We start from the raw sequence: 21,874 nt of genomic DNA on the forward strand, positions 1-21,874 counted from the left end.
ATCACAAACCTCGGACTTCCGGCGTCTGTGCAGCTCCGTAGAAATGAATGGAGCGCCGGTCGCGCTTGTGCGCATGCGTGACCAGCGCTCCTTTCATTTTTATTGAGCTGCGCAGACGCCGGAAGTCCAAGGTTAGTCATGGAGAACTTCGGGGGACTTTCGGTCCCCTGTTCTCCCTATCGCTGCCAGCGATCACACATGTATCCCCTATCCTGTGGATAGGGGATACATGTCTTTTGTCTTTTCACACTGTAGGTCGCATTTTTTTGGGGGGTTGGGGCTGTAAGGCGTTCGCTACAGGGGGGGCTGTAAGGCGTTCGCTACAGGGGGGGCTGTAAGGCGTTCGCTACAGGGGGGGCTGTAAGGCGTTCGCTACAGGGGGGGCTGTAAGGCGTTCGCTACAGGGGGGGCTGTAAGGCGTTCGCTACAGGGGGGGCTGTAAGGCGTTCGCTACAGGGGGGGCTGTAAGGCGTTCGCTACAGGGGGGGCTGTAAGGCGTTCGCTACAGGGGGGGCTGTAAAGCGTTCGCTACAGGGGGGGCTGTAAGGCGTTCGCTACAGGGGGGGCTGTAAGGCGTTCGCTACAGGGGGGGCTGTAAGGCGTTCGCTACAGGGGGGGCTGTAAGGCGTTCGCTACGGGGGGGCTGTAAGGCGTTCGCTACAGGGGGGGGCTGTAAAGCGTTCGCTACAGGGGGGGCTGTAAGGCGTTCGCTACAGGGGGGGCTGTAAGGCGTTCGCTACGGGGGGGGCTGTAAGCCGTTCCCTACGGGGGGGGCTGTAAGGCGTTCCCTACAGGGGGGGGGGGCTGTAAGGCGTTCCCTAGAGGGGGGGGGGGCTGTAAGGCGTTCCCTACAGGAGGGGGGCTGTACGGCGTTCCCTGTAGATAGCGCCGTACAGCCCCCCTGTAGATAACTCCATACGGAGTCCCCCCCTGTAGATAACTCCATACGGAGTCCCCCCCTGTAGATAACTCCATACGGAGTCCCCCCCCCCCTGTAGATAACGCCATACGGAGTCCCCCCCCCCGTCCCCCCTGTAGATAACGCCATACGGAGTCCCCCCCCCCCCGTCCCCCCTGTAGATAACGCCATACCGAGTCCCCCCCCCGTCCCCCCTGTAGATAACGCCATACGGAGTCCCCCCGTCCCCCCTGTAGATAACGCCATACGGAGTCGTCGTCCCCCCCCCCTGTAGATAACGCCATACAGAGTCCCGTCGTCCCCCTGTAGATAACTCCATACAGAGTCCCCCCCCCCCCTGTAGATAACTCCATACAGAGTCCCCCCCCCCTGTAGATAACGCCATACAGAGTCCCCCCTCCCCCCCTGTAGATAACGCCATACAGAGTCGTCGTCCCCCTGTAGATAACGCCATACAGAGTCGTCGTCCCCCTGTAGATAACGCCATACAGAGTCGTCGTCCCCCCTGTAGATAACTCCATACAGAGTCCCCCCGTCCCCCCTGTAGATAACGCCATACGGAGTCGTCGTCCCCCCCCCCTGTAGATAACGCCATACAGAGTCCCGTCGTCCCCCTGTAGATAACTCCATACAGAGTCCCCCCCCCCCCCCTGTAGATAACTCCATACAGAGTCCCCCCCCCCCTGTAGATAACGCCATACAGAGTCCCCCCTCCCCCCCTGTAGATAACGCCATACAGAGTCGTCGTCCCCCTGTAGATAACGCCATACAGAGTCGTCGTCCCCCTGTAGATAACGCCATACAGAGTCGTCGTCCCCCCTGTAGATAACTCCATACAGAGTCCCCCCCCCCCCCCTGTAGATAACTCCATACAGAGTCCCCCCCCCCCCCCTGTAGATAACGCCATACAGAGTGGGCTGTATGGCGTTATCTACAGGGGGGGCTGTAAAAAAGTCACTATCTACAAGGGGGGTGGTTGTGTGACACCCAGGGGAGGGGGGGGCCCCAGTTAAAAGTTTGCTATGGGGTCCAGTCTTTCCTAGTTACGCCCCTGTCTATGCCCACATTGTTTCCCGACGCAACGCTTTGAAATGCGTAGCCTTCCAGCAGGCCACAAGGCATCGTCTTATTTCACGCTATTCATTATATTACATGTCTTAACCTCCACACACTCCTTGACAAAATCTTGCATATATCCCTAACGTAAACCAAAAGTAAAAGACCATATTGCAGCTGCCCTAAAGTAAAGGATGTATCACTTGATGCGGGTATTCAGGTCGTTTGCAATATAGCATGTTTCCTTTAACTTTTATTTTTATATATATATATATATATATATATATATATATATATATATAATAATCTTGTATCTTCACTATTCTTGCTGATTTCCTTGTATGCTGTAGGTGGCGTCGCATGTGTGCTCAGTGGACAGCCCTTTGACACAGCCAAGGTTAAGATGCAGACTTTCCCATTTATGTATCGAGGTTTCATAGACTGTGCAGTGCGAATATACCACAAGGAAGGATTGCGTGGGATGTATCATGGGACCGTCCCTGCTTTGTTGGCAAATGTGTCAGAAAATGCCGTGCTGTTTGCAAGTTATGGGGTTTGTCAAAGTCTTGTGTGTCATGTCCTGGGAATGCAAGATCCATCACAGCTAAGGTGTGTACACGGTTAACTTTTCCTTTTAATACAGTTTCTTAATGGGGTCATTACTTTTTGTTTGCTTACAAAGCTCTTCTGCTATGGTGATAGGCATCGTAACAGCCTTGTGAGGATACCATTAAAATCTAGTACATAGCTTAATGACAAAACACAAGGTTTTGCTGCAGACCCTGTTTTTCTATGCAAATTGTCCAATAGATCTGAATGGGCACACTTGAGTCTCCAAGTTTAGCAATAGAGTAGACAAGACAAATGGATATTATAAAATCTAAATAAATGTTATTGTATATGAGGCATTTTGACACCGTACCGTATTTTTCTTTAAATTTATTTTTATCAGGTGCCACCATGCTACAGACTGCATTTTGCCCAGGAAACCATGAAGTGCAGCAAGGGACACCAACAGTGACTCCGTTGACTTATAATGGGTTCCGTCTGGTTTTATGATGGTGTCCAGTTTTGATGGAAAAAATCAGGCTGTGTTCAGCTCTATTCTTTTCCGCAAGTATGAAGAAATCTGCGATGGAGGATCTGAATGGAGCCTCCAACGCAGATGTGAACGTTCGCCTTAGGCTGGCCACACACTTAGGTTGGACTGACCGCTATTCCTCCCGACTCACCCATACTCATGCACGGTTGGCTCGGCCAAGTGTGCATGTGTTTGCAATGGGGAGAATAGAGAAAGCCGCTACTAGACTTCTCTAACTACAAACCAACAGAAGAATCAGGCATGTTGAAGTTAAACCTGTCCGACCCTCCTCTCACTGGCTATCTGCCATGGGGGAGAGTCAGGACTGTGCCATACACCTTCTTGCCAAAATCTGAGAGGCTCGGCCGACATACATCTAATGTGTATGGTCGGCTTTAGTCTCTTTGAACCAACTTCTCCACAAAGCACTAGCTTCTTTCTTTCCTCCTTTTGTTCAAGTAATATGTTAAAATAAAATGCCGATATTGCAGCACACGTTTTAATGGGGTATTCCGGTTTGAGCAAACAAATGTTATTATTTCTATAATGAAAAGTTATAACATTTTTAAATATACTTTCTGTAACAATTCCTTAAAGGGAATGTGTTGCTAGAAAATTATTTTTTTTAGTTAAACTGTTCGTATATAAATGATTAAACATTGTTCTAATTTTTTTTTTATTTTTTCATGAGTCAGGAAAGATTATAAATTCGATTCTAATTTATAACATTTTCCTGTGCTGGTCACTAGAGGGAGCAATTCCAAAAGTTGCAGCATTGGCATGTGGTAAAGCAACCACATTGCTTTATGCTGCAAAATTTGAGAAGACCCACTCGCTCTAGCGTCCTCAAACAATCCCCCCTCCTTTATCCTGGCTAGTGCCAGGAGAAAGGAGGGGGTTGAATGTACAAACCTCCTACACTGTGTGTCGCCATTTTTTGGGCGAATACAGAGTGTAGTAGGCTTGCATACAGTGGTAATCACACAGTAAAACACGAACAAACACAGACATAACTTACCTGCTCCTGCCGCCGCCGCTCCCTCCGCTCCTAGTGCTTGCTTCAGAACACATGTCCGGAAGCCGCGACCCGAAGTAGGAATCTTACTGTCCAGCCGCGGCTTCCGGTCCACAAGAAAATTGCGCCGGATGTCGCTCGGCCGAAGACCTTCCATTTGGACTTTGTGGGAGCGGCGCATGCGCCGTTCCCACACAGATGGCGTACACCATAGTGAATGCGAACGCCTCCCGTTCGTATTCTCTATGGGGATGTATGTGCCGTATTCCATCTCTGTATGTGTCGTTAATCGACACATACAGAAATGAAAAAAAAATGGCAACCCCCATAGAGAAGAAAAAGTTAGAAAATAAAAAAATTTAAAACACAAACGCACAAATAAATTTTTTATTTTTTTGAATAAAACACTAAAAGCAAACAGATATATAAAAAAAATTTTCACGACACCCTTCCTTTTTACGTTTTTTTTCATTTTTTATTATTTTATGTTTTTGGTTTAACAATGAAGAATCCTATTGAATTTTTTTTCGAGTGGCTATGATTCTGTCCTGGCCATGTGATGATGATCAAACAGGTGCAGGACTGATTACAGTTACAGAATGTGTGTCAGAGCTGTGTCTTCTAACAATCCCATTTATTTGGTAAAACTAGAATACTCCTTTTAAGAACTGACCGTTTTAAGGGGTTTTATCATCATGATGATTTATTACCTATCCACAGCAAAGGTGATAAATGTCTGATCGGTGGGGTTCTGACTTTTGGGGGCCTCACCAATCCTGAGAACAGAGTCCCCGCAGTGCCCTCTATAAATGTAGCGGGACTGTGCATGCCTGGCCACCACTCCATTTACTTTCTATGGGGCTGCCGAAGATAGAGTACGGTTCTTTAAAGATGGTGTATGACGGTCTATACCACTTCTATATTCTTCCAAAATTGTTTCCTCTAGAGACTACCACAAGGCTACTGCAGGCTCTTTGGCTTCGGTCTTCTCCTCACTGGTCCTTTGTCCAACAGAACTGGTGAAGTGCCGAATGCAAACACAATACGAAATGCGGATTTCTGGATACAAGGACATACCATTTAAGAGGTCTGTGTATTTCGTTTTAATTGTAGAGCATTCCCTCTAAAATAGCATATAAGGAGTAAACCAGGAATAAAGTTCCCACGCAAAGTTGCCCCGTTTAGAAGTTGTTTCCTGCAATTTCCTAGCATTCACTAATTATGATGGTTAAATATTGGGCATACCCCAATCTGATATACATATACTCATCCTAAAACATATTCATTAGTCATGCGCAAAGTCAGTACATGCTCTCTTCACCAGAACGGTGGTTTACATTTGTCACTTTTTACAATTATGATTGATAAGTTGCTAAAAAAAAAATAATATAATTTTTAGCATACAAATACATTGAAATCATCTGTTTTGGACAAGTTTTTTGTAATGTGTGTAGGCATCTTAACTGGGTGTGCCCATATTTGGTATATGGAAATTCGATACGGAAACCCATTATGAGCGAGCTGCTAATAGTGTGTCAGACACATCCCACCCATGTATTACAAAGATGCTGTTAATCTGAATGGCTGTCATGTAAATCTACATTTCCCCTACAGTGGTCGTTACAGTAGAAAATAATGACTGGCACTGGCTTTCCCTGGTGATGAAAGCTTATCGTGAGACAACACCTTTTAAATTTTTGATTCTGGCCAAGCTGGATGACAACACTAAATCTGCCATTTTCAGCACCCACAGGGGTGGTCTTGTCATAGAGTGGTGAGTGGGAAAGCTGCCCAGTTATGCAGCGATATGGGAGTGGGGGATGTCTTGCTGCATAACTTAGCTGGTTTGCCAACTAAAGGACATATTTACAGGTAAACTCATTTTACACAGTGCACAGGTACTCTAACTACAAAGTGAGAGCAACGTGGGGAATTCATTAACCTTCCTACGGCAGTTTTCTGGCATAGAAAATTCGCAATTGAGTCCAAAAGTTGCGATTTGCGTCAAAAGTATACTTGCCTCACTGCTCTTCTTCTCCCCTCTGGCTCCTTCAGCCGATCGTGGCTCATACAATGTACTGACGACATGCAGTGTCAGGACGTTGTATGTGGCGCAGCACTGATAACATTTAGTAGTGCGGCACATATCGAGTCCTGAGGCTGTTTGGCATGATGAGAGGACAAGGAGTGGAGAAGGGGAGCGGTGAGGTGGGCATCCATCTTTCTGTATTTTATGTCCGATGGGGGGGGGGGGGGGGTAGAAAGGCCGCAGTCATTGCAACATAAGCGTGCTGCACGGCAAGCAGAAAGATGCAACAAATTTATTAAGAGGCGTGGGCCCCTTAATAAATCTGTTGTATCTTACTCCAGTGAAGCAGATAGCTGAGAAACACCAGTCTTCGTAAATTTGCTATGTTAACCCCTTAAAACACCATGCTGCAACTGTACGTCATGGTTTGCCCTGCCTTAAGGCACCATGATGTACAGTTACATCAGTTTTGTTCTGTCACCATGTCAAAAGACATGGTGACAGAACAGTGATATCAGCTGTCAAAGACAGCCAATAGTTACTATCACGCGGTGGGGGACCAATCACGGCGCCACCGGCGATCACTGTGATCAGTCAGTCAGTAGTGACCTGAGCAATCGCAGCATTGTTACACGCCAAAAAGAGCCGGGGAGCAAATTTGCTAGCCGATCGGCTGTTGGCAACTGGAGGTATAACAATGGCCTCCTGTCTGCCAAGTCCGAAAGCCTGTTGGCGGTGCCTAAAGGCTCTGGTCGCAAACTGAAGATGGCGGCGGGCTCAGAAGCTAAGGCTGCGGCATCAGCCGCGGGTGTCAGCTGTATATTACAGCTGACACCTGCTGTATCGGCAGAAAATGGACCTAGCTCTCAGCCCACCTATTAACCCTTTAGATGCTGCAATCAATCGCAGCATATTAGTGGTTTCTAACTGATCGGCATTGCCGCGGCATGTGATCGCGGGGATGCCTATCATTGCTATGGCAACCGGAGGCCAACATGTATGGAAGCCCATTAGGCCCTGCCCAGAGGCGGAGCCTAATAGGCTTGCTATCAGTGAATAACTGGCAACTCTAATGCATTGCACTATAGTGGGAAGGGCAATGTATTCGGGTAAAGATCAGAGGTGCAAATGTTGTGTAAAGTGTAAAAATAAGTTATAAGTTAAAAAAATAAAAACTGCTTTTTTTCCTATGTCATTTATTATAGGAAAAAAAAGAAACCATTTTTCCCGCACGGTGAAGACCGTGAAAAAAAAAAACACGCCAGAAACACAATTTTTTTTTTTTTGTCATCACCCCTCCAAAAACATAGAATAAAAAGTCAGATGTACCCCAAAATAGTATCAATAAAAACTACAACCCGTCCCGCAAAAAACAAGCCCTTACACAGCCTTGTCGATGGAAAAATAAAAACGCTGCAAAACATAGAAACCTCAACCCGCAAAATAAAGTAAAAAGTTCATTTATAACCCACGGTGAAAACTGTAAAAATAATTTAAAAAAAATGTGGTCACCTTGCTTGACAAAAAATGGAATAAAAAGTGATTAAGGGTTCCGGCGCTGGGATGTGAGGACGGAGTTAAGTGAGCTCCTGAAGCCCTGATCCCCTGACCCTCCATCGCCACACACCCACAGGATTTAACTGCCTCGGCATTCAGCTGAGGGCTCAGTGAGAGGAACCGGAGGGTTTATGGAGAGATATCATCTTTGGCGCGGCAGCAGAGAGGTTTCCCATCCGGCTGGACACGGCACACGAGGTGAGGCGCAATCCAAGATGGCGGCGCCACTGCAGCCATCACTCCCACAGAGCCGGCCTCAAAGCCCATTACTCCCTGGGGAGGTGATAATGCCGTCGGTAGTTACTGACTCACCGCTGGCCTACAGGAAGTTGGTGATAGAGGTTGCTACTCAGCTGGCCCCTGATATTCGGGATTCCTTAATAGCCACAGTAACAACGACGCTCCAGAAACGTCAAAATGAGGTAACATTTCATGGCACCCGACTGGATGAGCTGGAACAGTGTGTTGGCCACATGGAAGATGAATCTGCAGGGGCCCATACCTGCATTAGAGGTCTGATGCGAGATCACGCCAAGCTCAGGGATCGTTTGGAAGATCTCGAAAACCGTTCTAGAAGGAATAATTTACGTATTGTCGGTCTACCTGAGCACATTAGACCACCGCTTCTCCAGGAGATTTGTGAGACGCAGCTGCCAGAAGCGTTGGGTCGGACTAGATCATGCAGAGTGGAAAGGGCACATCGAGTGGACCCTCCGGGTCCGATAGCCAAAGCAAAAGGAGAGTCGCAAGCCAGACCACGACAGATGATCATGCGCTACTTGGATTACAATGATAAAGAGGAACTTTTGCTCACTTTCAGAAATCTTAATACTCCTCTACATATAAGGGGAGCAAAAATGATCCTGTTTGCAGATTATTCCGCAGAGGTCACGTGGCGTAGGAGATCCTTTGGAGGGAATTGCACTTCCCTCTACAAACGCAAAATCAAATTTCAGCTACAATATCCGGCTACCCTGAGGATCACGCAGATGGATGGCTCAATCAAGGTATTTCACACGCCTGAGGAAGCGGCAATCTACGTGGACAAGATCCCTGGTTCTCGGAGCCCTAGAGTGTCGGGAGCGGACACTACGAGTCAAGGATCTGGAGGGGATGGTCCTCCATCAGCTTCTCCTCCATGGGACTGTACTTGGTCTGACATAGCTCGTTCTCCCTCACCCAAGCAACAACGGGCAGAATCGTCCAAGACTTTACATCGACAACGCTTGGACAAGCTGATTTGAAACCATCCCGGACTGATAAGTATATCATGTGTGATGAAAGACTGCATTTGATTGTGCCTTACATACATGTGGTCACTGGTTTGGTTGACCTTTACTTGAAGAGGTTCCTGCTTTATTAGACATAGGCATTTGTTCCTCTACTGTTTAGTTTGACCAACTTGTCTTGGAATCTGTTATCTACATCTAGAACATGCAGGTGGAGGGGGGATGGGTCACAGATCATAAAAAAGTGAAGTCATGTATGCCGTACTGATGCTTGTTTCACTGGGATTGATGTGGACATTCCTGGTTGGGTATTTTGTTCTTATGGGTTATGTCAATTTTCTTGCGTTGATTATTCATGTTATTGTAATGTTGGGAGCAAACTGGAGCAGATACTACCGAGCGGCTACCAAGGTAGTGGGGCATTCTTGCCTAGCCATAGATCTTTATGACCGGTCATTATTGAACCTTTTGGTGACACTTAGTTTATGCAGCTGACCTCTTGGAATGTAAAGGGGCTTCGATCCCCTAATAAGAGAATGATGGTACTCTGCCACTTAAAAAAACTTCATACAGATATCGCTCTGCCACAGGAGCCTCATTTAGAGGAGTGACTTCCACCCAATGAAAAAATTGTGGGTGGGCTGAGCATGTGGCCGTAAGGCAGGGGTACTTATTTTGATAACTTAAAACCCTGGTACTTGAGGTAACACATACAGATTCGGACACGGAAGAACGTCTGCTCCATGTTTCTCTAAGCACACCTTGCTGTGTATTAAGCATTTATAATGTGTATGGACCGAACAACGATAATGTGTCATTATTTAACCGCTTTGGAAGGGTCCTTATTGTCAGATACTGTTCAGCACAAAGTAGTGGGAGGGGATTTTAATTCTGTTCTTGACCACAGAGAGGATAGGCGCTCACACAACACACGACCCGAAGTCCATTCCTACAAAGGGCCCAAGAAAACATGACTGAGTGTTAGGACCTTTGCTGGAAAGCATGCACTTAATAGATCCTTGGAGAATAGGTAACCCTGATGCCAGAGAATTTATTCATTACTCCCACGCTCAACAGTCTTGGTCCAGGATAGAATATTTCATGTCCAACGTTACAACCGAGGTTTGGGTCCGCTGATATCGGAGATATAGTGATCTCCGATCATGCCCCGGTACGGATATCTTTTCAGGAAACCTATCCCAGAGGGTCAGATTTTATATGGCGATTCCCGGCCCATTTAGTATCTGATGACACTTTTGTAAGACTGTTGCGGGGATTGTGGTTTGGAATACACCTCAATGAATTCAGGATGATCCCTCACTTTTCTGGGATACGGCCAAGGCTGTGCTGAGGGGGAGGATACTTGCATACTCAGTGAGCAAAAAAAGGGAAATAACGCAAACCTTTTTAATTCCTCTAGTGCTGCATTGAGGACAGCTTATACAGCATACTTGACACATACTACATTAGAGGCTGGACAGGCTTGGATTCAGGCTAAACAATCCTTCGATAAATGGGTTTCTCAGAAAGAAATGTCACAACTGTGATTTTTAAGCTATTCTACACTGGTTTGGTAATAAAGCGGGAAAGTTACTGGCAACTGTGGCTCGGGGAAAACGTCCAACACATAGCGAAATTGCGAGATCATAACGGATGAGATACATGTGATCATTTTCATATTAATGCTGTTGTGGCTAGTTTTTATGAGGAACTGTACACCGATGAATCTTCCCCTCATTTAGATGACACACTGTTAGACCAGGCCACCTTACCGGTCATCTCCGCGGAACAGTAACAATTCCTAAACGCCAAGGTTACGAAGGAGGAGGTAGATGGGGCTATTAGGAACTTGAAAAATGCAAAGGTGCCTGGCCCAGACGGTTTGACTGGAGAATTTTTTTAAAGCAATGAGGGAACAGGTAACTGAGACTTTGGTCTCTTTATTTAACCATGCTTTGGGAGAGGAGGGATTACCACCATCTGCAGACATGTCTTATGTGAAATTATTGTTAAAACCTGGAAAGGACCCCCTATTGCCAGGGTCGTATAGGCCCATATCACTTATTAATGTAGATGCCAAGCTCCTTTCTAAAATTATTGCGGATAGGCTAGCGACTATAATGCCACATCTCATAGCCCCGGAACAAGTGGGCTTTATTAAAGGTAGGTTGGCGGTCACTAATATCAGGACGGTCCTTGCAGTGTAGAGTACAGCATTGTCCATTTCCTAAGGAACATCCAGCATTCCTTTTAGATGCAGAGAAAGCTTTTGACAATGTCAGATGGAAATCGTTGGATGCTGTCTTGGATAAGATTGGGATAACTGGGGCTTTCAGGGCTTTATTACACCACGTTTACAAGTTCCCTAAGGCTAGAAATTCCACCCCAGATTTTTTATCTCAAAGATTCAGTTCATACAAAGGTACTAGGCAGGGATGTCCGCTGTCGTGTCTATTGTTCAATCTGGCTTTGGAGCCTCTGGCACGCTACTTGGTGTCGTCCAATCTGTATAGGGGTATAAAGATAGGGAAGATGGAGGTCAAGGAAACGTTATTTGCAGATGACCTACTTTTATTTCTCTCAAATCCCCTACAGGATGTTCTGCATATTTTCCAGTCATTGCATGATTTTGGGAGCTATTCAGGTTACAAAGTTAACACGTCAAAATGTCAGTTATTGGATTTCGGGATGCAGGGTTCCAAATTTAGGCGGTCCCTAGCCACTCCTAGATGTTGAGATTGCGAAGTCTAATATAACCTACTTTGGTAACAAGATGGGCCGGGTACCTAACTCCCTTTATGATCTAAATTATTCTCCTCTGATTCATGAGATCCAAGCTGATCTTCTGAGATGGCACAGCTTACCTCTTTCACTCTTGGGAAGATGTTGCTTGGTCAAAATGTCGGGGGTTTGCGAAATTGCTTTATCCACTACAGACCATCCCTCTTCTGGTTAAGCACTGAGATATTAATCTACTCAATTCATCCTTTACGAAATTTATTTGGGGGGCAAGAAACCGAGACTAGCGCTCACAAAACTCATGATGCGGAAGGCTTAGAGAGGGGTCAATTTTCCCAACATCAGGGGGTATAACCTTGCATGTTTGAGCAGACACCTGCTAGATTGGAAACCTGACACGGGGTTTAATTCTAACACTACATTGGGGAGGCAGCTAGCAGAACCTTGGAATCTCATGGCTCTGGTGCACACAACATTTGCATTTCTCCCGAAGACCGTTAAGAAGTAGTCTCTGTTACGAGATACCATCATTGCCTGGAAAATATTGCGCAAACATTATAATCTTTCTTACCGTATCTTAAAACATATGCCCTTATGGCAGCACCCAGAGTTTGAAGCGGGAAGATCTCACAAATTATTGTCAAAGTGGAGAGAGGGAGGGATAGCAACTTTGGGGGATATGTTCCATGAACAGGAAAAGAGGTGGTTGTCCCTGCAGGAGCTTCAGACCAGATATAATTTTGTACAGCATCAGCATTTACAATATTTGCAAATACTAACTCACTGTAAAACTAAACTTGTAGATATAGCTAATGAGGTTCCATCTAACATGTTTGACTCGTGGTTCTCAGGCACTCACAGACGCTCCATTTCACAACTATATAGTACTCTCAGACCGTTACTACTGAAGATGTCCCCTGCACAGGCCTTTGGGAGATGGGAACAACTGTTTAGCTTGCCAGGTATTGAAAAGCATATTGAAATGGGACTGGTAGATTTCAGGGCTCATGTCCACAACGAGAATTGGAGGGAAACCCAATTGAAGATCCTCCATCAAGCAATATATGCATTCATTTTAACCCCTTCCGTCTCCCAACCAGATAGGAAAACATCCTGTCCTAGGTGCAATACCCCAAGAACGGACATGTATCATGGCCTTTGGGCCTGCGCAAATATTCAGCAATTTTGGAGGGAGATGGCATCCTTATTGCAGAAATTGGGCAAATTTAAAGGGATTGTGGGACCAATGGAGGTCTTATTCCATGTACAACATGATGGAGAACTGGAAGAGGTGGAAGTGACACATCTTTCCCCCATAGCTCATGCCACACTTATGGTGGCAAAGAGATGTATACTCCAGAATTGGCTGATAGCAGATGTACCAAACCAGAGTATGGTTGTTCAGGGGTTGTGTAGATTGTTCTACCTAGATCGAACCAGCATCTTACAACATAAAGACACACGGGGAAAGAAATTCTTTGAGAAATGGAAGCTATTTCTTACAAATCACTTCACTAGTTCGGAACGAAGGGACATCATCGGCCCATTCACAGGATCGCCTTGGTATTTGATTGAGGACCTCAAGGGCACTTTAGGGGCACTGAAGGTTTCAAGAACATAATATCTATATTTTTCCATGTCATCAACTAACTGCTTGGGTAGGTGTACTGTTCCACTAGGCTCCAGTTTTCGTTCGTTAGTTAAATGATTTACTGTAATTCTGTATACAGGGATACCTAGCAATAGCAATAACCAGGTTTACATGCCAACAGGAATGACAACTGGATAGTTGCCTCACTGACTTAACATTCATGATTATGCTTACACTGTCAGGCTGTATTTATTCATTTATTATCACCCGAGATTAGTATTCCTGTCTTTGTATTATTGTATGATTATATGATTGACTGTATTTTCGAAAATATCCAATAAAAATAAATGGGGCCGCAATACTCCCGTGGATTTTTGGGGGAATTGCACCCGCAAAAGCACGTTCGTGTGCATGAGGCCTTAGGGCATTTTAAGGGGTGTAATAAGCATTTTGACCCCACAGGTGTTTTTACATTTGAAATGAATTTGATGGTGCAAAGTGAAAGTTGCAATTTTCCACTGATATGCCATTTTAGTGCCCAATATGTTGTGCCCAGTTTGTGTCACTGGACTGGTTTTCAGTCCGTGCATGGCCCGGGAGCCCGCACCGCGGAAAGAACGGGCAAGCCTTATAACGGCCGCGTTCTGCGGTCCTGGCTCATTGAAAATAGTGGCCGTGGCCGGCCAACCCAGAAATCATGGCCGTGCACATGGCTACGGTCGTGTGCATGAGGACTAAGGGGTGTAGTCTCAAAGTTCTAAGCCTTGTAACGCCCATGAAAAATAAAAGCATGTTCAAAAAACGATGCAAACATAAAGTAGACCTAAGGGAAATGTTAACCAGTGACTATTTTGTGTGGTGTTACTATCAGTCTTACAAGCAGATACATTTAAATTGATAAAAATGCTAAGTTTTACACATTTCCTACATTTTGGTGTTTAACACAAATAAACACTGAATGTATCAACCAAAGTTTACCACTGACTTAAAGAGAACCTTTCATCTGCTCATACCATGTCATGGGCACTGCTGCACAAATCCTGTCTCACTTAAAAAAAAAAAAAAAAAATTCTAGCCTCCTCCGTTATTTAGATATCGGTGCTGTTATATTTGGCGCCCGATATGTAAGTCACCCCCTGAACTGTCAATGGGGCATGTAAATGGCATGGGGGGTGTGTTACTTATCGCTGTGACACTGTCCAATCAGCTATGGACAGTGGCTTGTGCTGTGTAATCTCTCTCGTAAGATCAGTCTTGTCGTCCTTGTCAACCGAGGGCTGAAGAGTGAGAGCGTGCACAACACAGACGCCGGTGCCGACAATACTTCCACCGCCACAGAACAGAAGAAGAAGAATTTACCTTCTGTTCTGTGGCGGCGGAACTGTGTGTGCACATGCATTTTACTCTCTCCAGCTCGTGTCAGACAGTGATCGCGCAGCACAAGCCGCTGTGACACTGTCCACCTGATTGGACAGTGTCACAGCGATAAGTAACACGCCCCCATGCCATTTACACGCCCCATTGATGGTTCAGGGAGTTATTTACATACCAGGCACCAAATATAACAACACCAATATCTAAATAACGGAGGAAGATAGAATTGTTTTTTTTTTTAACGTGAGACCGGGTTTATGCTGCAGTGCCTATTACATGGTGCACTCAGCTGCACATGTATGGGCAGGTGAAAGATTCTCTTTAAAGTACAATTACCAGAAAACAAACTCTCAATCTATGTAAAAAATAAAATCATACCAAAGTTATTGCCACTTAAAGTGACGCATTTCAGATTTGAAAGAAATTGGCCTGGTCCATAAGGCCAAAACAGGCTTAGTCATTAAGGGGTTAAGCATCAATAAACTCTATCCCACCAGGTGTCACCAGTCCCATACTATGGCGCTAGGGCTGTTCCATACCTACTTTCGATAGTACATGTGACTTTTCACTGTTTTTATATTAACTTTTAGCACACCATGGTCCATTGTTTGTAATATCCTGAAAACGGAAGGTGTTTGTGGCCTTTTCCGTGGACTCAGTAGCACGTGGCTGCGGGAAATTCCGGGGTACTTCTTCTTTTTTGGCGGCTATGAGCTGAGCAGCAGAATTCTAAATCAAAGTTCCAGAAATCAACCAGGTAAGGGTGAAGAACCCTGTAGGCTCCGATACCCATGAAACATGATATGACATCGCTGTGTTTATTCACAGGTGCACTAGTGGTTTCAGTGAGTGGTGGTGTGGGCGGGGCCTGTTTTTGGCTTTCTGTATATCCAGTGGATTCTGTGAAGTCAAGAATTCAAGTTTTGTCCACAGCATCTCCCTCTGGAGGTTTCTTGATCTCCTTACTGCACATATTGAAGACAGAAGGTGAGCTCTCATATTTCTGGGGTATGTTGTACTTGCCTGTATATCCAAAAATGAGAAATCTAAGGTATCCTTTTTTACTTTTACTTTACATAGTCTGCATCTCTTTAGCAGAATCCAGAATCCTAGTATTCTATAGCTTGCTGATGAATTTTCAGCAACTGCAAAGAAATTAAATATTTCCCATAGGCCCGCATTTTACTTTGGATCACTATTACAGAACTAATGATACATACAGTAGATTGTGCCAAATGTCTTTTATACAGCAGCTGGTGATTCGATCTTGCATATGATATCTTGTCTCTAGTTACCATTTGAAATGCATACCGTACCCAGTCTGTTGTGACATAATGCCTTATGTTTTACCCAGTCTCTGGTGGGTGGACTACTCCTTAATGCCCCTGGCTATATACATGTATGACTAGCATTTTCCCAGGGCAGTTTATTGGACGTACTTCTTTTCTCGGGGTCCCTACACTGATCTTCACTGCTGTAATTTAATGCAGATAAGAGATGAGTACAGCTCTGTAGTCAGCAGGAAAACGCTTAATGCAGAAGTTCCTGCAGAATCACAAAATAGATTAGACCGGTATAAAGTACATAAAGCGTATATCTTACTAACCCTGCATTCCTAACAGTCTACCATTTATGTATACAGGGATCGTCACTCTGTACAGTGGACTGATGCCAACTGTTATCAGGGCATTCCCCTCCAATGCAGCTCTTTTCTTGGCCTATGAAATGACAAAGAGGACTCTTACAAAATGCTCATTTACACAGAACTGAGTGAGGAAGCCAGTGTTACCGCGGCCCTTCCATTGTTTTTCTATGTACTTCTTGTGTCATCTGTGTTCTTTGGGGATGACTTGTTAATCTGACACCCTGCTATTTACTTGTATTAGCTTGTTAAATACTGTTCTCTATCTCTTCACGGTTGTTTTATCCCCTTTTATTTGTGTATGTGTGTATATATATAATATACTGTATAATAAACTTAAATGCAAAATACTATGTGAATGTTATATGGGACTGTAAAGTTATGTTAAATCACTGGGTGCCATAGAAATCTGGTATGCCTTCCTTTACATTACGGACTACTATCCATGTTTTGAAGTCTAGGTTGAACATATTGGGGATATTCATGAAAACGGTCTTAACCGCAAACTTGCAGATCCCAACCAATCACAGTGCAGCTTTCATTTTCCAAAAGCACTATAAAAAATTAAAGCTGTCCTGTGATTGGTTGCTGTGGGTAATACAGACCGTTTTACTATTAGACCACTTTCATGAATATTCCCCATGGTGTGTCTAGAATTAAATTTTAAAGTGTATCCAAACGTTCGACATGTCATAGTTGTACCTCCCAACCGTCCCGGATTCAGCGGGACAGTCCCGGATTCTGGGCGGTGTACCGCTGTCCCGGGCGGCCGGGAGTATGTCCCGCTGTCAAACTAATTCTGAAGCAGGGAACCATCAGCTATTAGTTCATAGCGGAGGAGCAGAGGGCGCTCCTCCGCTCGCCGAGGGCTCCCCGGGCACAGTGCTACTGTAAGCGCTGTGCTCGGGGAAGCCATTGACGGTACTGTCCATTTATGAGTGGAATCCCCAGTCAGAGTTGGCAACAGGGATTCCGCTCATATATGGACAGTACTGTCAATGGCTTCCCCGAGCACAGAGCTTAAAGTAGCGTTGTGTCGGGGAGCAGGGTTGCCAACTGTCTCTGACTGGGGTGACCTCCGTCACAGACACACAGACCGTCGGTGCTGGGATCAGTAACGTGTGAGTCACCTGGTCGTGACCATGTGCAGAGACCAGGCAGGGGGGTGCGGGTGGATTGAGTGTCCGACTCACTAGTCACAGCCCCGCTTGTAGCTTTCCCGTGCTTAATTAGCGTGGGAAAGCTACAAGTGTGGCTGTGACTGGTGGGTCTCCCAGTCACTTCCAGTGCATGCGGCAGCCAGTCTGACTGAGTCTCTGACCAGTTACCACCCCCACGCAGCAGACCGATGGTGCCGGCAGGAAAGAGTGGAACAGTGCACGCTGTTATTGAATTGACCATCAATTACTACTTTTTTGTTGACCCTGATAGCTTCTATAGTGTAGTGGTTAGCTGAGGTTAGAAAGGTCCCTGGTTCAAAACCTGGCAGGGTTTATTTTTTTAAATATTAATATTTTAATTGTATTAGGCGAAGTTCACACTAGCATTAATATACGTTTACCTCTCTTCCGTCAGAGGAATAGAGGATTGATACATTAAATGGAAAGCAACGGTTCCTTTAGAATTACCATTGATTTCAATGGTAATTCTTTTGTATCAGTTGCTTTCCGTTTGTCTCCGTTCGCTAGGTTTCCGTTCTTTTGAACAGAAATAAAAGTTCTGCAGACTGCACTTTTTGTTTCCCTTAAAAAAAAAAAAAAGGAAACCTAACGGAAAGCAACTGATACAAAAGAATTACCATTGAAATCAATGGTAATTCTAACGGAACCGTTGCTTTTCGTTTACTGTATCGATCCTCTCTTCCTCTGACGGAAGAGAGGTAAACGTATAGAAACACTAGTGTGAAAGAAGCCTTACTTTAATTGTTTTTCAATTCAACTTCAGTTGTGCCCATACTCTTCTTTTTTACTATCCCACTCGTGTGATCACTTATAAAAGTTATACTTTTTATTATCACTGAGGCCCCATGCACACGACCGTGCCCGTAATTACAATCTGTGATTATGGCCACGGACGGCTGCGGACAGTCATCCACATTTGTGGACGGTGTTCCCATTATAAAGTATAGGACCATGGCCCATAAAATAAAAAAATAGGACATGTCCTATTTTTTACGGAAGGTTTCTACGGCCATAGAAAAGAATGGGTCAGTAATTACGGACGAAATCGACGGTCGTGTGCATTGGGCCTTACTCTTGATTTTGTCCATAAAACTTTTGGTCTGTCCGTGATTTTTAGCTCAGTTGTCCAGAAATGTCGTCATCGGCGAGCAGAGGAGCTCCCCCCGCTCTGAACAAATTCTGAAGCAGGGAGCTGATACTGTCCTGCTTCAGAATTAGTGGCTACTCCTTGAGCGGAATCCCCGTGATCTGGCCGGGGATTCCGCTCCTAGAGGAAACCCCTAAGGTCACTGTCCATATATGGACATTGATGTCAGTGGGTCCCCGGCCAGAGTCTGCAACGGGGATTCGCTCAAGGAGTATCTACTGATGTCACTGTCCATATATGGACAGTAACATCAAGGCTTCCCTCTAGGAAAGGAATCCCCGGCCTAAGCTCTGGCTGGGGATTCTTCTTCTAGAGGGAGTCTCCATGGTGATGTCTACAAGGTGGGGGTAGCGCTATCTACAGAGGGGTGGTACTATCAACATGGAAACTGTGGCACTATATAGGGACACTATCTACATGGGCACTGTGGCACTATCGAGAAGGCACTTGCACTTTTATATATTGGCTCTGGCACTAGGGGCAGCTTTGGAGATATTATACTGTTTAAGGGCAGCTAGGGGGGCATTATACTGTATGGGGAGGCTTTTGGGGCATTATGCTGTAGGGGGGCTTTAAGCAGTATGGGGGCATTATACTGTATGGGGGAATTTGTTTGGGCATTATACAGCATCGGAGAATCTATGTGGGCATTATACTGTATGGGGGCATTTGTGTTGGCAGCAAGAGGGCAATATACTGTGGCACTACCTACATGGGCACTGTCACTATCTACAAGGGCACTGGGACTAGGGGCAGCTAAGGGGGTATTATACTGTATGGGGGTAGCTATGGGGGCATTATGCTATATGGGGAAACTATGGGGGGCGTTACGCTTTATGGGGAAATTTGTTTGGACATTATACTGCATGGGGGCATCTGCATGGGCATTCTACTGCATGGAAGAATGTGTAGGCATTATACTGTTTGGGGCCATCTGTGTTGGCTTTATACTGTGTGGGTGCATCTATGGGGCATTATACTGTATGGTGGCAGCTATGGGGGCATTATACTGTATGGTGGCAGCTAGAGGGCATTATACTGTGTAGGGGCAGCTATTTTGTATTATACTGTGTTGGAGGCACTATGGGAGCATGATACTGTGTGAGCTGAATCAGGTGTGATTGGGTGGGATTAGAGGCGTGGCTTAAAATAAAAAAATTGTCCCTCTTTGTGTATGCATAGTGACATGTCAGAAGTTTGGATTGGTGGGGGTCTGAGCATGGAGACCCCCACCAATCGCTAGAATGAAGCAGCTTCGTGTTTTTCGGCTTTTTTCCAGAAATAAATGTATCGTATACGAACTCAATACAAAGTCTATTAGCCCCGTACTCCAATACATCGGCTTTCCGGAAAAAGCCAAAGAAACTAAGCAGCTGAGCACTTCAGCTGCTTTGTTCTAGCGATTTTGGTGGGGGGGGGGGGGGGTCTACGTGCTCGGACCCACACCAATCCAAATTTCTGACATGTCACTATGACATGTCAGAAGTTTGTCGAACGTTTAGCTACGCTTTAAGATTACCTGAGGTACTAGCGATTGCCTACTAAATAGTCAGTCATTAGTTGAATATTTCCTGTCAACTGGCTATATATTTGTAGTCTACATACCCTCAATCCTACAGAAGAGGCCATGTAGAAAAATAAATTCTCAGATTTCTGACTTAAGTCAGAATTCTGAGATCAAGACAAAATACAGAGATAATGTTAGAAGGGGAACAAAGAGGCTCTGGCGCATTCCAATGTAAAGGCATACAATGGCATATGTCGCCCATTGGCCCCAATGTTGAAAAGAAAATCTATACTGCGCTGTATGCTTTTTTGCGGTAACATATGGTATAGGAAAGAGTTAATGTTAGCCGATGAAAAGGCTAACACTAACCCCCATTATTACCTCGGTACCCACCGCCACCAGGAGTGCTTTGAAGAGCTGGGTACGATCCAGTACCCAGCCATCTGTACTGGGGTGGCTGCAGGCTGGTATTATCAGGCTGGGAAAGCCCAAAAACAGTGGGCCTACACTGGTAATGCTAGCCTGCTGCTGCTATGTTGTATCTATCTCGTTCTGAAAAAACCCCTGCATCGTCCATTGCAATGTGCTGCCAGGGGGCATTGGGTACAGGCAGAGGTTGAAGCGGGCAAGCCGGCTTGGAGTGAGTAACTTTGTTAGAAGCACACACTGTGCAAGAAGAGACAAAGTCCAGAACATCTTTAGGTAGCGTGGGCCACCAGAAGTGACGAGCAATCAGGTCTTGGGTCTTATGGACACCAGCGTGCCCAGCTAGTTTAGTACTGTGTCCCCAGCCGAGAATTCTTCTCCTGTCTGCCAACCGAACAAAAGACCTCCCTGGAGGGATGTCTCTAATCTGCAGAGGATTAGCAGTGACAATGCAGGATGGGTCTATGATAGTCTGAAGGGCCTCCACCGTGTCTTCCATCTCAAACGATCTGGACAGGGCATTGGCCCTCACATTCTTGTCAGCGGGAAGGTAGTGGAGCAGAAATTAGAAACGGTGAAGAACAAAGACCACCTGGCTTGACGAGGATTCAGTCGTTGAACGGACTGAAGGTAAGTAACGTTTTTGGTCGGTGTAGATAAAGATGGGGTGAGCTGAGCCCTCTAGAAGATGTCTCCACTCCTCCAGAGCCAATTTGATGGCCAGTAGCTCCCGATCTCCAATAGAGTAATTGCGCTCAGCAGAAGAAAAAAGTCTCGTAGTAGCCACATACTACTGCCTTTCCTTTAGAGCTCCTCTGGAACAGAACTGCACCTGCACCAACAGAGGAAGCGTCCACCTCCTATGAGAACTGCCGAGAGATGTCAGGATGATGGAGAATCGAAGCTGAAGTGAAGGCTTTCTTGAGGCTAATGAATGTGGACTCTGCCTCTGGAGTCCATACCTTGGCATTCACACCCTTCTTGGTAAGGGTTGAGATGGGAGCCGTCAGAGATGAAAAGTTTGGAATAAACTGCCGGTAGAAATTGGCGAATCCCAGGAACCGTTGTATGGCCCTTAGGCCTTGAGGACGTGGCCATTCCAGGACAGACTTTAGTTTCTCAAGATCCATCTTAAGACCTTGATCTGAGATGATGTAGCCCAGGAAGGGCAAATACTTATTTTCAAAGATGCACTTCTCCAACTTGGCATATAAGCGATTCTCTTTTAGTCGCAGAAGAACCTGACGGACATGCCTCCGATGGGTCATCAGATCTGGGGAGAAAATCAAAATATCATCGAGATAAACTACAACACACATATAGAGGAGATCTCGGAAAACATCATTGACTATTTCCTGAAATACTGCGGGAGCATTACACA

At 45.5% G+C, this 21,874-nt stretch overlaps 1 protein-coding gene across 2 annotated transcripts in view; it reads left to right on the top strand.

Annotated features, from left to right (window-relative positions):
* LOC142658696 (mitochondrial ornithine transporter 1-like) overlaps positions 1–16,582 on the top strand; it is a 29,951-nt gene extending 13,369 nt beyond the window's left edge. For both annotated transcript variants that reach the window (XM_075834300.1, XM_075834299.1), the window contains exons 3-7: positions 2,326–2,584; positions 5,018–5,158; positions 15,181–15,347; positions 15,419–15,577; positions 16,233–16,582. In XM_075834300.1, coding sequence (XP_075690415.1) covers positions 2,326–2,584; positions 5,018–5,158; positions 15,181–15,347; positions 15,419–15,577; positions 16,233–16,360 — 854 coding nt within the window. In that variant the 3' untranslated portion in view covers positions 16,361–16,582. The remainder of the gene's footprint in view (positions 1–2,325; positions 2,585–5,017; positions 5,159–15,180; positions 15,348–15,418; positions 15,578–16,232) is intronic.
* Positions 16,583–21,874: the final 5,292 nt, after the last annotated feature.

Source organism: Rhinoderma darwinii, chromosome 8, assembly GCF_050947455.1.
Source record: "Rhinoderma darwinii isolate aRhiDar2 chromosome 8, aRhiDar2.hap1, whole genome shotgun sequence".
Taxonomy (NCBI): Eukaryota; Metazoa; Chordata; class Amphibia; order Anura; family Rhinodermatidae; genus Rhinoderma; species Rhinoderma darwinii.